This window comes from Rhinatrema bivittatum, chromosome 7 (genome assembly GCF_901001135.1).
Source record: "Rhinatrema bivittatum chromosome 7, aRhiBiv1.1, whole genome shotgun sequence".
Lineage (NCBI taxonomy): Eukaryota > Metazoa > Chordata > Amphibia > Gymnophiona > Rhinatrematidae > Rhinatrema > Rhinatrema bivittatum.
In genome coordinates this window covers 257,093,710-257,110,891 of record NC_042621.1, presented here as the reverse complement: position 1 = coordinate 257,110,891, position 17,182 = coordinate 257,093,710, and the positions used below count along the sequence as shown (strand labels likewise).

The 17,182-nt window shown below is 45.7% G+C and overlaps 1 protein-coding gene across 1 annotated transcript in view; it reads left to right on the top strand.

Annotated features, from left to right (window-relative positions):
* Positions 1–2,844, top strand: part of CNNM1 (cyclin and CBS domain divalent metal cation transport mediator 1) — a 79,291-nt gene extending 76,447 nt beyond the window's left edge. The window contains exon 3 of the mRNA XM_029610729.1: positions 2,696–2,844. Within this exon, the coding sequence (XP_029466589.1) occupies positions 2,696–2,844 (149 nt within the window). The remainder of the gene's footprint in view (positions 1–2,695) is intronic.
* Positions 2,845–17,182: the final 14,338 nt, after the last annotated feature.

Sequence of the window (17,182 nt, the reverse complement as noted above, 5' to 3'; positions counted from 1 at the left end):
TTTGAATTCGGCCTGTGGCTGTCGGGCCGAAAACCGGACGCTCAATTTTGCTGGCGTCCGGTTTCCGAGCCCGTGGCTGTCAGCTGGCTCGAGAACAGACGCCGGCAAAATTGAGCGTCGGCTGTCAAACCCGCTGACAGCCGCCGCTCCTGTCCAAAAAGAGGCGCTAGGGACGTGCTAGTGTCCCTAGCGCCTCTTTTTACCGCCGGGCCTAATTTTAAATAAATTAACTTACTGTATCGCGCGCACAGGAGAGTGTCCTGTGCGCATGCCGGGAGAGCGGGCGGTCGCCCGCTCTCCCGCGTTTTTTACTGTATCGGCCCGTTTGTTTGAAACATTTTTCATGAGATACAGGTAAAAAAAACCCAGGAAAATCAAATAAACATATATCATATGACTCTAGACATACTCCTCATATTTTTATATCTCAAATCTATATAGACAACTTTGGGGGGACGTATTTACTATAATTGAGAAGATATCTAAGTCAATAATCAAGGAAACATTTGACATAGTTCCTACACAGATTAAATTTGTTCTTTTTTTTTTATTCTACAATGGGAGGAGGTTGGCTTTTACTAACAAGGATTACCCTCTCATACTATCTTGACTTCCTTCTACTTAACTCTTCCCATTCTGTCCACTCTCTCTTTTCTCCCATTTTTCACCTTGAACCTTACCACTATAATTTCCACAACCCCTTCACTTTTATTTCTCTTTTTTTCATCACTCTTCCTCTCCTTTCTGACTTCTCCATATTCTTAACTAATATTCACCTTTTCTTAAGAAAACCCAAATTTATGATACTTACTATAGTTACGTTTTCTAATAATGTTTCTTATCACTCTCCTTTGCTGAGATGTTATTGTTAACACTGATGTTTAAGTTTATATCCTCTGTTAAAAATGTTTAATGTATGAAGTTGTTCATTGTACACCGGAGTGAAGGCTCCTCGCTATACTTCGGTATAAAAAAGAATCTAAATAAATAAATAAATAAACAAACAAGGAATTCTCTGAAGTGGTCTGGGTTAAAGAAAACATATACATTATTGGAAATTTTTACCACACATCTACATGGGTAACGAAGATGAAAAATTGCTCCTAGTGCCAACACTTCCACTCTCATAGTTAAGAAAACTTTTCTTCGCATCTGAGTCGGCCGAGATAAATCAGGAAATAAACGGATCAGTTGACCTAAATACAATTCCTTCATATTCTTAAAATAAGCTCTCATTATAAGACTAAAGTCCTGTTCCGAATATAATGAAATAAACAAAACAGCTCTCTCTATTACTTCTACTTCTGAATTTTCCAAATACTGGGTAAGATTGGAGAGATCAGGCCTATTCTCTTCTCTTAAGGAAACATTACCAGTTCTTTGAGTTAAGAAACTGATCTTTTTTACTGGAGGTATTTGCTCAAGTGGAATCTTTAAGGCCTCTTGGAGATATTTTTTAAAAGTCACAAAAGGTATTTCACCCAAAATCTTGGGGAAGTTTAAGAGTCTGATGTTTAAATGTCTAAGTGAATTTTCCACAGCTTCTAGACGCCTTGAGGAAACTAAAGAGTCTCGCACTAGGTTTATAGATGTATCCTGTAATTTTCTCACTTTCTGCTTTAGTGCCTCAGTGGCTTGTGCCTGTTCTTGTTGTGCACGAAAACTGTCCCCAGACACCAAATCCAATTTTCTCCCCAGATTCACTATTTGAGAAGTTTGTTCCTTTATTAGTTTAGACATATCTGCCATCATTCGCTCTTTCTCAATCACAGGACCAAGATTATGGAATAAATTACCACTGGAATTGAGGCTTCAACAAGATAAGAAAAGATTTAGAAAAGAACTAAAAATGTGGCTTTTCCAATAGGCCTATGAGAGAGATAGCCAAACCACAAGCTGAACCACAAATATTTTTCTTTTTTCATCTTTTATGTTATTTTAAGTAATTTTTATTAAGTTTAGATAAGTCTGTTTATATTAAGCTAATTTGTAATAATATGTTGTAAGCTTTTATTCCAATTTTTTATGTATTTATTTTCGAATATTTTATTATGAACTGTAGTGATGGAATTTTCTGTGCAACGGTATAAAAAAACCGTACAAATAAATAAAATAAAATAAAATAGTAGAAAATTAAATAAGGCGATAATCATAATACCATCCTCCAAATCCAAGCAGTATAAATGAGGGAGGGAGCAAAGAAAATAATTAAGGGAGAAATTTAAAGAAGCCAAATGTGAAATAGCATTAACATAGTTATAGAGCTAACAGAATACATGTACCTGGATGACTTTAGATCTGCTCTGAGCATGAAAAGACTTAGCTGGATATATTTAGCTGATAGCACTGATATTTGGCACTACCCAGCTCTCTTAGAACACCTTTTTTTATTTTATCCAGATAAGTTTTAGCAGAGTAATGGCTTACCCAAATAAAATGTATTCGGTCAGCAGGGGTGAGGGACATATTTAAAACCCTAGGTTTGTCCAGCTGAGACCTGAACTGGGCCAGAGAAACTATTTTGAATATTGACCCAAAAATTTGTATACTGAAATACTTTGTTGGTAAACCAAAATAACAAACATTGTGTTAAAAATGTGTAATACTTTCAATATCATGTTTTTGATCTCATAACTGATGAATCTCTACAGTGTTGCTCTTGTCTTATGTACTGTTTTGGTCTCTGTTTATACAGCAGATAATCGGAAAAAACAGAGAATCCCTCACAGAGAAAGAAAGCAGCATGATTTCTCTCTCTTCAAGCTGTCTGACAGTGAGATGAGGGTGAAGATTTCTCCACAGCTTTTGCTAGCCACACACAGATTCCTGGCAACAGGTCTGTAGACAAAACTTAATCTCTTCATGGAACATCTTTTAAATTCTCACTGCATGCGCCTTCTACCTATAAAACAACTATTAATGGGACATCAGACTTAGGGCCTCATTTTCTAAAGTATCGCAGGCCTGCGATACTTTAGAAGATGAGGGGCGGGGGGCCGAAACGGGGGAGCAGGCCTGCGCTAGCCGGCAGCGTGCATGTTATAGAATGCCAGGTCAGCGTGCGCAAGGGGGGTAGAGATTTGCAAATACGCGTGGCGATGCATCAGGGCTTTCCCCAGTTCCCCCCCAGTCCACTCCAATTAAGGTGCGGACTGGGAGGAAACTTCACAACACCCTAGCCTGACCTCCCTTCCCCTTCCCCTATCGTGCCCTCCCCCTATCCTAAATCCCCCCCAAATTCATTGTCCTACCTTTTGCGCCTACTTCTGAGCAGGAGCAAGTTGCGTGCGCCGGCACAGCAGCAAATGGCCGCATCTGTTGTGCACTTTTAACCTTTACAGCTGCACCTTTCAGTTTTTTTCTTATTTATTTGTTTTATTTATTAATTTTTATATACTGGTATTTCATGAGAACATATCACATTGGTTTACATTTGTTAACAAATAAAAATATTCACATTTCCAAAGTTAAATGAAAAGATATAAATACATAATGTCATAATAAAATAATAAAACCATTAAAATAATAAAATAGTTAAAATTAAAATTTAAACGGTTAAAGATTCAGAAAAGTAAGAGCAGTAATAAGATAAATAAATACAAATACTAAAAAGGGTATAAAATCATTCAGTTAAAAATCATGGAAGGCCTGTTGGAATATGAAAATGTAATGCTGAGGTTAACCATTCAATCTTATTATTGTAGAGAGTTTTGTGGATTAGTGATAGAACTTTGTGTTGTGCTCTGTATTTAACAGGCAACCAATGAAGGTCCTTTAATATTGGCTTAATATGGTCAGATCTTCTAGTTTCGGTTAAAAGTCTGGACGCAGAGTTCTATAACATTTGTAACAGTCTTGTAACTTTCGCTGGTAGGCCTGCAAACATCGAATTACTGTAATCTAATTTTGATAAAACAAGAGTTTGTAAAACCGTTCTAAAATCTTTTGGAAATAAAAGAGACTTCAATCTTTCAAGGAAGCTGAAATCCAGAACCGCCAGGGTGGCATTCTCTGAAATGCTTCCTGTTCCATGTGCAGGTCCCCAGAGGCAGGCAGAGCTCCAGAGTTTCAATGCGTGGATGAGACGATGGTGCAAGGAAGAGGGATTCAGCTTTGTAAGGAACTGGGGAAACCTTTGGGGAAAGGGGAGACTTTTCCGAAAGGATGGGCTCCACCTTAACCAGAGTGGAACCAAACTGCTGGCACTAACTTTCAAAAAGGAGATAGAGCAGCTTTTAAACTAGAACAAGGGGGAAAGCCGACAGTCACTCAGCAGTGCATGGTTCGGAGAAATGTATCCTTGAAGGATACTAATGAAACAGGAGAGTTAGGACATCGCAACAGAGAGGTTCCATTAAATGCAAACATAGTTCATATACCTATATGTAAAAAATCACCAAAGCTAATGATTTCCGAATTATCCCAAACAACTGAAAAGCAGGTTGTTAAAACAAGCAAAAAACACACTTTGAAATGTCTGTATGCCAATGCCAGAAGTCTAAGTAGTAAGATGGGAGAGTTAGAGTGTATAGCAGCAAATGATGAGATTGACATAATTGGCATCACAGAGACTTGGTGGAAGGAGGATAACCAATGGGACAGTGCTATATCAGGGTACAAATTATATCGCAATTACCTTGTAGATTGCTTCTTGTTATTCCTTGATGGCTCGCTCTTGTTTGCTTCTCTCCCAGGAGGTTGATGACTCTGGGGTAAACTCCAGGGCAGTTGTGGAACCAGCTGCTGCCTTCTTGGCGGAGGCAGGCTGTGATTTGGTTCGCACTTCAGCCAGAGGGTGGCTTTGATAGTAGCGGCCAGGCATCAGTTATGGTTGAGATATTGGTCGGCTGATGCAACTTCCAGGGCTAACCTCACCGCATTGCCTGTTAATGACTCGCTTTTGTTTGGCTGTGATTTGGAGAAACTGGCCAGTAAATGGGGTGAATCTCCAGTTCCTCATTTGCTGGAGGATAAGAAGCAGGCACTGCGCTCCCTTCACATGAGAGATTGTGCTAGAGGATCCAAGCGTTTTACCCTGTAGAGGAGCAACCTTCAGGGGACTCGACCGTTCGGTGAGTCTTAGTCCTTACGACCCTGACAACCCAGAAGAGGTGTAAGATCGGGTGGTGGAACCTCCCAAGCCTCCCATTGAAGGTTTCCCGACCCATCCCCGGGCACAGGAAATAGGGGGACGTCTCTTTCTCTCTTTTATCAGAGGTGGATCGAAATCACTTTGGATCAGTGGATCCTGGAGATAAGAAAGGAATATGCACTGGGGTTTCACAGTGTTCATTGAAACATGTTTATTGTGTCTCTCTGTCACTCACCACAAAAAAAAAACAAAAACAGGCAGTGGAAACTGCAAGGCTCTTCAGTATGAAGGCTGTGGTCCCAGTACCCACATCTCAAGAAAATTTGGGGCAATTTTCCATTATTTCGTTGTGCCAAAGAAGGAGGGCTCTTTTTGTCCCATCCTGGACCTCAAAGACATCAGTCGTCATCTGCAAGTGAAGCATTTTCGCATGAAGACATTGTGCTCGGTGATAATGGCCGTGCAGTCGGGGGAATTTCTTACCTCTCTGCATCTGTCCAGAGGCGTATCTCCACATTCCCATCCGACTAGAACATCAACGTTTCTTGCGGTTCGCAGTTCTAGGACACCACTTTGTTTCGGGTGCTGCCCTTGGTATGGCCACTGCTCCTAGAACCTGTTCCAAGGTAATGGTGGTAGTTGTGGCAGAGTTGAGAAAGGATGGACTCCTAGTACACCCGTATTTGGATGACTGGCTGATTTGAGCCAAGTCGCTGGAAGAGAGTTGCCTGGTGATTCGCAAGGTGATTTCCCTGTTGCGGGAGCTTGGCTGAGTGGTGAACCTAGCCAAGAGCAGTCTTCAGCCTACTCAGTCACTGGAATACCTGTGGGTTGTTCGACACGAAGCAGGCCAAGGTGTTTCTGCTGGAAGCTCAAATTCAGAATTTGCTAGCTCAACTCCATCTGTTGTTGAACACTCTCTGCCCGACCTTATGGTTTTACCTGAGGTCCTTGGTTTAAGGGCAACGACCCTGGAAGTGGTGCCGTGGGTGAGGGCGCTCCCTGCTGTCTTGGTGGAATCTGCAGTCTTAGGACTATTCGATTCGGCTCCACCTGCCAATGGAGGTCGTTTCCCACCTGCAGTGGTGGCTGCAGGTGGATCATCTACGGAAGGGAGTTTTGCTATCCCCTTCAGACTGACTAGTCCTGGCAATGGATGTGAGTCTCCTTGGTTGGGGAGTTCACTGTCAGGAGCTGACGGTGCAAGGGTGCTGGAGTGCAGAGAGTTTCTCTGGAACATCAATTGCCTGGAAGGCAGGGTGGGCCAGTTGGCATGTTTATAGTTCGACGACAGGCTGCAGGGTCACTCGGTTCGCATTATATCGGACAATACAATGACTAAGAGCTAGAAAGTTCTCCACTTCCTTGGCCTATGTGTGGATTTGGAGAATGTTTGAGCCCTGGTGTGAGGATAGCGGTACTCTTCCTTGTTCGATCAAGATACCATTCATTTTGGAATCTTTGCAGGATGGCTTGACTAAAGGCTTGACCCTTTATTCCTTAAGGGTACAACTAACTGCTCTTGCCTGTTTCAGGAATCCGGTCAATGGTGGATCTTTGTCTGCTTATTCTTATGTCTGTTTTCTGAAAGGAGTGGAACATCTTCATCCTCCTTTGCGTTTCTGATGCCCCTATGGAGTCTCAATTTGGTTTTGGATTTTTTGGTAGGCCCTACATTTCATCCGCTATGTACTCTGTCCTTGTGGTTTCTGACCTTGACAACAGTGTTCCTTGTGGCAAATTGTTCTCCATGAAGGGTTTCCAAGCTGCAGGCCTTGTCTTGCCAGGAGCCATTTCTCTTTTCACCGAAATTGGTCTCGTGAGTTTCAATTGAACCAGTCTGTCTCCCTGCCATCTCTGGTCAGGGAGAAAGATGTAGAAGAGTCTCATTTGTTGTAGCCCTTGGATGTCAAGCGGCATATTGTCAGATATCTGGAGGTCACTGGGCTTTGCGTAGGTCAGATCACCTGTTTGTCCTCCATGGCGATACTAGACAGGGAGAGCCAATCTCGCTACAACAGCCCGCTGGATTTAGGAGGTAGTCACGACCACATACTTGGATGCTAGGAAGCCGTTACTTAGTTGGGTTCAGGCCCATTCCACTCGAGCTCAGGCAATGTCATGGGCAGAAGTTAGACTGTTGTCTCCCATCAACATTTGCTGAGCTGTGACATGGTCCTCCTTACACACCTTTCCAGGTATTGTCTGAATGTGCAAGCCTGGGAGGGCGCAGCCTTTGCACTTGTGGTTTTGACTGGACCGCGGGCAGCCCCACCCTATTCGGGAGTAGTTTGGGTACATCCCACTTATTCTGGATTCATCTGACTGGGATGCTAAGAAATGAGAAATTACTCCTTACCTGATAATTTCCTTTTCTTTAGATGAATCCAGCTTCCCTCTCTTGGCTGCCGTATGATTGCATAACGATCCTCCTGTGTGCCTATATATTACAGGTCTTACTGGCAAGTGTTACTACAGTCCCTAGACTAATGTTATTACATTCTTGTCTGAGCTTAATGTTAACTGTTGGCCGAGTATTGCAATGGTTATCTGTTTTTCATCAAGTTTTTTGCTAGTCTGTCCACAGATGATTTTGAAGAGAATACTAGCATGCTGATGTAACTGCAGGGGTGAATATATTATGACATCAGTTTACTCTGTCTCCGTCTGCTGGTAGGAATGCATAACCCACTTGTTTTGGATTTATCTGACCTAAAGAAAAGGAAATTATCAGGTAAGTAGTAATTTCTCATTTATCAATTCATCCACTAGTTTAATTATTTTATTATTTTATTTATTTATAAAATTTAAAAACGGCACTGTCGACATTTCTAAGTTGTTTACCCAGCCCTTCTCCAGGTCATCAAGACCTTCATGGTTCTTCAGCCTGAACTCCCTGCAATTCACTCAGACCTCCCTCCCAGTCAGTACTACACAACAAAGTTTAATATCACTTACACCAGAAAATTAGCAGATGTAAACATATGCAAGTAAGTTAGCAAATGTACATGCACAATTGTCTTTCAAAATAGCAACTTATATGCATAAGTGTTGGCCATGCCCCTAAAGCACCCCTTTTTTTATGCGTATATATGTGTACATGAAAGTGAAAATGCACATATATTTTTTTTTGTAAAATAGAGAAGAGTAGAGGCTGCTTACACTTGTATATGCTCATTTTTATGCACGTAAAGTTTTGAAAATTTATCCCGTAATCTCTTCGGTAAATTCAGGCCAAGGCCATCCCAAATTTTTGACTGCAACCAACGCTACCTTCCTCTGCCTGATGAAGAACTTCCATTCGAAACATTGCAGTGTCGGGATCGTTACACTTACTGCATGAAGATTTTTACAGCTTGACTTGGCGTCATAACAGTGAGCATATTTGGTATAACAATATTATTGTATACCATCACTCACACCCACATTAGTGGACTTACACTGGACTTATAAGATAGCTTAATGAAATAACATATTAAGCATCTTCTTATCTGGGGTTACCAATGATTATATATATTCATTCTGACATCCACAGTGTTGGAGTTGGAGCTTGAGCTTAAGTAGCCATATAGGCATTCGTTTTAGCCTACTATTGGCACTTTATGAGGTTTCCCCATTTTGATTACATACAATCCCTTTGAATTTGAGCTACACATTTTCACGTTTTTTTGTTATTAATATAAGTGTCTAGCACTTTCTGGACCTTTTTTTTGAGTATTTATACAAAACATTCAAAGATGGCATAGGATAAGACAACAGACCACACCCATTGCATTTCCACTTCGGACATGCAATATCTTTCCAATGACTATTTCACTGACTCACTGAAACCTTATCGATTTTCACCCATTGTCAATTTTCCCCTTACATGATTTGAGCACGGATATATACCTCGTTATATTGTAGATATTGATTTGGATTAAGTTGTTGTTCGGAACCAGTTTCAGTTACTGTTAAATGCTTTAGATGTAACAGGTTGTTGTAAATGTAAACCGGAGTGAAGGCGATTTTTGCTATACCTCGGTATATAAAAACTGCTAAATAAATAAATAAACGCTCCCCCTCCCCCTGTTTGGAATTGCTGCAGGTGTGCATTACTATCTGTGATAATATACTGCATGCATTAAAAACAAATAGTGTGTGATGTGATAATGTTCCTTGTGTTGCAATATTTATCAATGCGGTAACTCTACAATTTGCCTAACCACACCCATTTTATTATCCCAGGTGCTATTTCAACTATATTTACAGTATTTTGATTAATCTAGGGTAAGTTAACTACCTATTTTCAGCACATAACTTGGGATCTTAAAGTCGGCTGCAAATAGGCACCTAATTTATGGTCTTAAAACTGAGGCTCCTGTTGCGTCCGTCAGTCGCAGACAGCTGCGACCGCTCTGCCTTACCTCTTTTTCTCCCCTTTTACGCTCTTTGGGCAAGATGGCTGCCTCAGGTGCCGAGGGCCTCGGCATTTCCCAACCAGCATAGGCATTCCCAACCTCCATGCTCACTCCTGTGGCCTCCTAGGGCGCGAGCGCGCACATCTTCACTCAAATACACGTCATGGCGGGAACCTCGGGGGCGGCCCCACTGCATGACATCAGTACCTCCGGGTATATCTAGCCTCCGCTATCACCTTGAGTTAGCAAAGACTTTGCTTCGCTACTCTGACTGCTCTAAGCTGCATGCTTAGACGCCGCTGTCACGCTAAGGACCTTGCTCCAGTAAGAAGCTCTAGACACCCGCTCCTCGGGGGTCTCTCACTTCCAACTTCCCTTCGGGGTCCCTCACTAACTAAGACAACTGCTCCTCTGGAGTCTCTCTATTCTACTTTCAGGATATTGGACCATTGGGTACTCGCTCCTCGAGGGCCTATCTACCTTTATATCCTGCACCACAGACCTTCGGTCCCACCATTCTACCACCAGGAAGACGCTTTCATTCTGTGAGTACCTCTACGATCCGGTGCTCCAACTCCACTCCCAAGCCACGGCGTTACCCGCTCTGCGGGCTCCCGCCTATCATGACCATCTGGGTGAAACTATACTTCTGAGCCTGTTGAACGTACTGGCACTTCGTGGATCAGTGCCTTACCTTCCTGCTCTCACCATCTACCTACAGCAGTACAATAAAGACTCTATCCATACTATGTCTGCTAGTTGTTCCCCATGGGGCCCCTCCCCGTGGGCGGAGTCATCTCCATTGCGACCAAGGGTCCACAATGCCACAAATACAACAGCTCCTAAATTAGGCCTGCTGTTTATTCATCTACATTAAGGTGATTAGTACTGGAAAGGAGCCCTGAGCACCTAACTTACTACCCACAGTCTGACCCCATCTGCTTTTTAGGATCCTACATTTAGGAACTCAACAGGAGCATATTTTCGTTTAGCTCAGAGCTTCCCAAACTGTGGGTCGGGACCCCAAATGGGGTCACAAAACCTCCATCCGGGGTCACAAGTGCCTCAAAGTCCTCTCCAGACATCACCAGCAGCAGAAGTAGTAGAAATCAGCATGGGATCTTTGAGCTAGCATGCACTCTCGGGTCCTGAAATGGTCCCACCCTCGCTTGTTTCCTTGTTAATAGGAAGCCATGTGTGAGGAGGGACTGGGGCTACTGCAGAGCCTGTGAGCTTTTACTGGCTCACAGATCCTGTGCTGACTTTCATTACTAATGCTGCTGCCAGTTGCAGTTCAAATTCAGGCTTTGAACCAGCCATTGGGGAAGAGTAGGCAGACTGTGCACAGGTCTGTGCAGGTTGTCACTTCTTATCTTTCCTCTCCCATCACTGAACTTACCCAAGAGAAAAATGTTGCCCCTAACATTAGCCTGCCCTCTCTTCCCATTAGCTGTAATCCACTTATCGCCTGAGGCCCAAAGAAAAATGTTGCTGCTGATCCTAATCAAGGGGATGTGTGGATGGGGGCTGTTTGAAGGGAGGGATCAGATACAAGAAAGGTTTGAGGGATCAGTGGGAGAGGGATTGGCTGTGGAAGGTGAGAAGGGGGATGCAAGAGAGGAGCTAGGAAAGGATGACAGATGATCAATTGGGGTTACAAAAATGGCTTGGAGGTGAGAGAAGTTCAGTGGGGAGGATGTAAAAAGCTGGAGTGGGTGAGCGAGTGAGGTTGTAAAAAGCTGGAGTGGGAAGGGGAGAAGAACTGGGGGATGTAAGAGGGGATCAGCTGGAGGGGCAGAGCTTGAGAGGCCCTCTGGAGGGGGATGGAGGTTGAGAGAGGTGATCAGTTAGAGTGCAGGAATGTGAGTGGAGGGATTGTTAGAGGCGAACTACACCCTCGCTAATTAGGTTTGGTTGTCCTCTGGGGTCGTGTGAATTTTCAAGTACTAAAATGAGGTTACATTGACTAAATGTTTGGGAAGCACTGGTTTAGCTAGATATAGGCACCTTACTCCTTAACAGGTCGATACTGTAACGTGCGGTTGAGGATTTACCGTCTGTAATGAGCTGGGAACGCACAATTCGGACGTGTAAGGCGATCCAGCGATACAGTCTCCAGTTTCACGCGTCCTTAGCGCTTCTTAAAACAGACCCATAACCCTTTCCGCACGCAGCATGTATATGATATGTAAATGAACGAATTAGCTGTATAATGAAGGAATTAGCTATTCCCCTCCGATACTGTGACGCGCGCTCAGATTATCTCCTTTGTAACCCGCTATTTTGCCGCGTCCTTAACCTGTTAGTTTACCGCCACCCTCTACTTGGTGTTAGTGTGGTGTTAGAAAATTAAAACGGGAATAAAGTGTAAAAAATGGGGGCGATTTCGGCGCTCAAGGCCCCGTCCGGTCTCCGGTGCAGCCCCAGTCCTGTCCCCTCCTCCCGAAGCAAAAAAAAACAAAACCCGAAAAAGTAGCAAGGCTCGGGCCTGCTACGATAGTCCCTTCTCCCTTCCTCCTGATTTCGGTGCTCAAGGCGGCCGGGTGGGCGTGCATTCATCCAGGCAGAGGGAGCCGGCGGCGAAAGCGGCCTCCGGCTCCGTCTGCCTGGATGAATGCACGGCCCCCGCCGGCAGTAAATGAATGCCCGTGCGATTTCCGGTATCCGGTGCAGCCGCAGTCCTGTCCCCTCCTCCCGAAGCAAAAAAAAAAAACCGAAAAAGTAGCAAGGCTCGGGCCTGCTACGGTAGTCCCTTCTCCCTTCTCCCCTCCTCCCGATTTCGGTGCTCAAGGCGGCCGGGTGGGCATGCATTCATCCAGGCAGAGGGAGCCGGCGGCGAAAGCGGCCTCCGGCTCCGTCTGCCTGGATGAATGCACGGCCCCCGCCGGCAGTAAATGAATGCCCGTGCGATTTCGGCGCTCAAGGCGGCCGTGCATTCATCCAGGCCCGTGCGATTTCGGCGCTCATGCCTTGAGCGCCGAAATCGCACGGGCATTGTTTCTGTTTAACCCAGTCTAATCGGTTGCCCATTCAGGAGCCAAAGTTATTTTCAGTGGTCTTTTTCTGATTTAAAAAAAAAAAAAGGCTGGAGATCAACTTATTTGTTAGAAAGAGGTTTTCCTATAAGGAATTTGATGCATGAATGAATGCCCGTGCGATTTCGGCGCTCAAGGCGTGACGTCACGTCATGTGACTGCCTTGAGCGCCGAAATCGCACGGGCATTCATTCACTGCCGGCGGGGGCCGTGCATTCATCCAGGCAGAGGGAGCCAGCGGCGAAAGCGGCCTCCGGCTCCCTCTGCCTGGATGAATGCACGCCCACCCGGCCGCCTTGAGCGCCGAAATCGGGAGGAGAGGAGAAGGGAGAAGGGACTATCGTAGCAGGCCCGAGCCTTGCTACTTTTTCGTTTTTTGGGTTTTTTTTGCCTCGGGAGGAGGAGACAGACTGGGGCTGCACCGGAGACCGGACGGGGCCAGGGCAGGTGAGCGGGGGCTGGGGGAAAGTTTGCCGAGCATCGGGGAACATAACTGTCCACTTCCTGGTACCTGTCATTTCAAATGTCATTTGAAATGACAGATACCAGCGCGGCCGTGAAGCGTTAGGCCCGCGAACCCAGGATACTGTATAGGCGCTCTATACAGTAAAATGGGTTGCGCGGGACTAACGCTTGCCTAAGGCTTCGCAGCCGCGGCATGCATTTGCATGCAATTAGAAGAGAGTATCGAGCGCTAGGTGAAGAGAACTGTGCGTGCGGGGAACGAGGGTGCGCCTGGCAATGCCGCACTCTTTCTACCGCGGCCTTAGAGTATCGACCTGTTAGTTAGGTATCTACATCTTTTGACTATTGGCCTCTTAGTGTTATTACAGAATTTAATTTAATTAGTCAGTCATGGAAAATGCATTTTTACTAGATGTCAATGGATCTTCCATTCTTAAGCTTACAGGAATGGTTTTGCCTTTATGCACAGGATGTGAAACTTACTAAATCAAATGGGAAGGTAATTTTCAATGGCATTTCTATGGATAAAATAGTGCTTTAGTCATGGAAATAGCCCGATATGCCCACTTGCCCGATATGCAGGTAAACTTATGTGCATATGATCTGTATGCACGTAAGTTTACCAGCAGTGAACAGAGGTGTTACTAGGGGAAGACAGGGGAGAGGTTTGCATTTACACACATATCTTTGCATTTTCAAATGTATCCATTTAATTTTTCCTGAAAAACTCTGTGAACAAATTACAGCTGTAATTGTGTACGGGTTGTTTTGATGGGATAATATTCAAAGGAGAAATATGTTTTTTGTGTAGTGCTAGCCTTATCTGTATATTTTTCTAGATATTGATATTGCTGCATTAAATTGCTGTGTGTTTGTTTAAACAAATATATATATATATATTTCTCACAGGACAAGCAGGATGGTAGTCCTCACAAATGGGTGACATCGAGGATGGAGCCCTGTACGGAAAACTTTTCTGTCAAAGTTTCAACAAGCTTTGACTGACACTGGCACACTGGGTGCACTGAGCATGCCCAGCCTGCAATTATCCCTGTGAGCCACAGGTGTCTCCCTCAGTCTTCTTTTTTCCGCTCTGCAGTCAGCATAGTGGTTGGAGCTCTGTGAGGATTTTTTAACTAATTACCTCATGGAAACACTTAACTTTTCACTTCAAAAAACACTTTTCCCTGCACAGGTCTCCCTCCGCGTACGTTTTTACGACGCTCGGTGAGTACTAATTCTTATTTTTCGGTCGGTTTCTGTCACTATCTTAAGGCTGTTAACTGACTGAAGCCTTCCCTTCCCCCATTTTTCAGTTAGCTTTAAACAGCTTGCGAGTATCTCTGTGACACTCTGCTTGCTTATGCTAGTGGGGTAGGGATTTTTTCCTTAACTTTAGGACCTCTGTAGCTTCAAGTCCTTCGTTCCCTGGTACCCTCACGCAGTCGATACCCTATCGCTACACCGGGACCCTCCTAAACCGCCCTGGGCTTTTATATGTCATCAGCGCCCCTCCCCCCACGGTGCCCTGATGCCTTTATCCATGTTTTTTGCTTTTCAGTGCTACCAGGCTTTTTCCTCCTACGCACTGTTTTTTTCCTTGGGCTTCCTTGGTGCCGTCCCTACCCGGATGCATGCCATTGACGCACACGCTGTTAGTCACTGCCATGCATACTCGGGTCGCCGCCACCGCTGCCCGAGACACTTTTTAACGATCCCAGGGTCACTTCATCGATGCCACCCCCCCCTTTTGGGGATGCCATCGATGCCCCATCCTCCCCACCGATGTCCAGCCCTTTTCCATCGGTGGGCATCGGTGCCACATCGATTCGTCGGTGGGCATCGATGCCGGATGGTCCCCATCGGTGCCGGATGGTCCCCATCGATGGACATCGGTGCCGGATGGCTTGTCCGTCGATGGCATTGGTGCCAGATGGCCGTCCGTCGATGGCATCGGTGCCAGGTCCTTTTGCATCGATGGACACCGATGCCCAGGTGTTTCATCCATGGGCATCTATGTTAGAATGCATCCATCGAGGGCAGTCGATGCCAGGCTGCTCCCATCGGTGAAATTCGATGCCCAGGTGGGTCCCATCGGTGGGTATCCATGCCGGCTCGATTCCGTGGATGGGCGTTGATGCCAATGCCAGCCTTATGGCTGGCATCGATGCCCATGCCGATTCCAGGACTGGCGTTGATGCCGGGATGGAATTCATCGACTGGGAGATCCATGCCATCAATTCCATACGTGTCCATATCGATGCCACCGACACACGTGTCTGGGGCACCGATGCCATGTACACTTGGAAATCTGAGTCTGTCCAAATCGATACCGTCAACGTCTGTGGCCCTATAGTTGATGCCCGTGGCCATGCCACAAACGGCATAAATGCCCGCCTCCATGCATCGATGCCCTCGACACCTCCGTTTTCCTTCGGTGTCCTTGACGCCCTATTGATTCGACTTCGACTCAGTCGATGCCGGTATCTTTTTCAATAACGGCAATGTTTTTCGATTATTCGATTCCACATCGTTTCAAAGATACCTATGCCACTGCTGTCAGTGCCCGTCACTGTCATCATTCTCCTGGCCAGTCATCGACGATTTTTCATACCCATTTTGATGATATCCTCGAAGCCCCTTAGGTTGCCTTCAATATCGTCAATACCGACATAGCACCGCCACATAATACCCTCGCCTCCTCACATTGCTCCACGCTTTGGGTTCTTTTTTAAGCCCCGTATTAGCTTAAGACACTCCATTGTGTCAGGAGCAGAGCAGGCGTGCTGACAGTTCGTCATCGATCGCCTTCCAGGACGACGAGGGCTTCCATCTCGGCGCTGGGGAAAGACCGGGCCGAGCACCGTGGCACCCATCATCGCCGACATCGTGATCGTCCGCCGCTGACGCCATCCAGCACATCGGTGCCATCCTTCTCCAGGCTGGACAACGCTCGGGCAGAGCGACATCACCACTGCCATCAGCACTGTTCCTACAGTTTTGGCAGTCCTTGGTGATCCAGAACTTCCGGATCCAGGTCCGACAGCTTCTGCATTGGCGTCACGACACATCGAGCCGCTGGGACGAGGGAAGGGAACATGAGTTCCGTTAGGGCTCCTCTGTTCCTGGCGTGCCCCACCGTCAAGTGGTGTGGGACTATGGCCATCTGTTACACTTAGCAGTCTAAACGCCACTCACGCCTGGCCTGTCTCCTCTGTACCTGTGCCACCATACCGGGTTTCAGAGCGAGATGGACGTTTACGTCCCCGGCCTTACCCTCGAGGACTCCGGAGACCGTCGGAGTCAACAATCTTCACCGGCTCGTCTTGCGGCGATCCACGTCGGATGGTAAGTACCCGCTTCGGCGGCATTCCCATAAAGTTGTGTTCTCCCATTCGGACCGTGGTTCGAAAAGTTCTGGGTCATGTGCCTTTTAGAACTGTATTAGTGTCACATATCGCTATGTTAGCTATGTTAGCCACAATATCAGGAGAACCCCTCTATATTCTTGGGATTGCAGCAGGGCTTCTTCTCTTGTCAGTAACAAGTCCCTGTGCCGACCAATGCTCTGACTCTTGGTTCCCTCCCAACCAAGGTCCAGCTGCATTGGCTGATCTGCTAAACATGAGATTCAGCAACCATTGCCCCATGTACAAGTCCACCTTGAGGCCTGGCCACAGGTCTCAGTGTCTCCTTGTACAGCATACAGAAATGCGGGTACCACTTACCGCTCACACACCTGCAGGAGCCTACATGATATCCTCCATTGGGACACCTCCTGGTCTCCCATCTGGTCAGATATCAGAGCGGCCACCCCACCTTGTACCAAAGTCCCGGTACACTCCCCCAGGCGCTACGAAGTGCAGAGGGGAGAAGGGAGGGGGGTTGGGGAGTTTTAATTGCACTATTCTTTCTTTTAACAGAAAATAGTTACTCTCCGCACATCCTGGACCTAAGAAAATCCAACTTTCTTTAGACGTCACAGGTACAATGGTATCTTTGGTTACCATCACTCCATACTGCAGTAAGTACATTATTTTAATGTTTCTATGTGCTTTATGGTGAGTCAACATTACAACCCCAAGCTCTGCCGCTGGCACCAGCTTCGGTAAGTGAACTGTCTCTTGCATCACTGTTGGTGAATGCTGTTTTCTCTGCGGAGTGTAACATCATTCACTTTCCTTGCATAG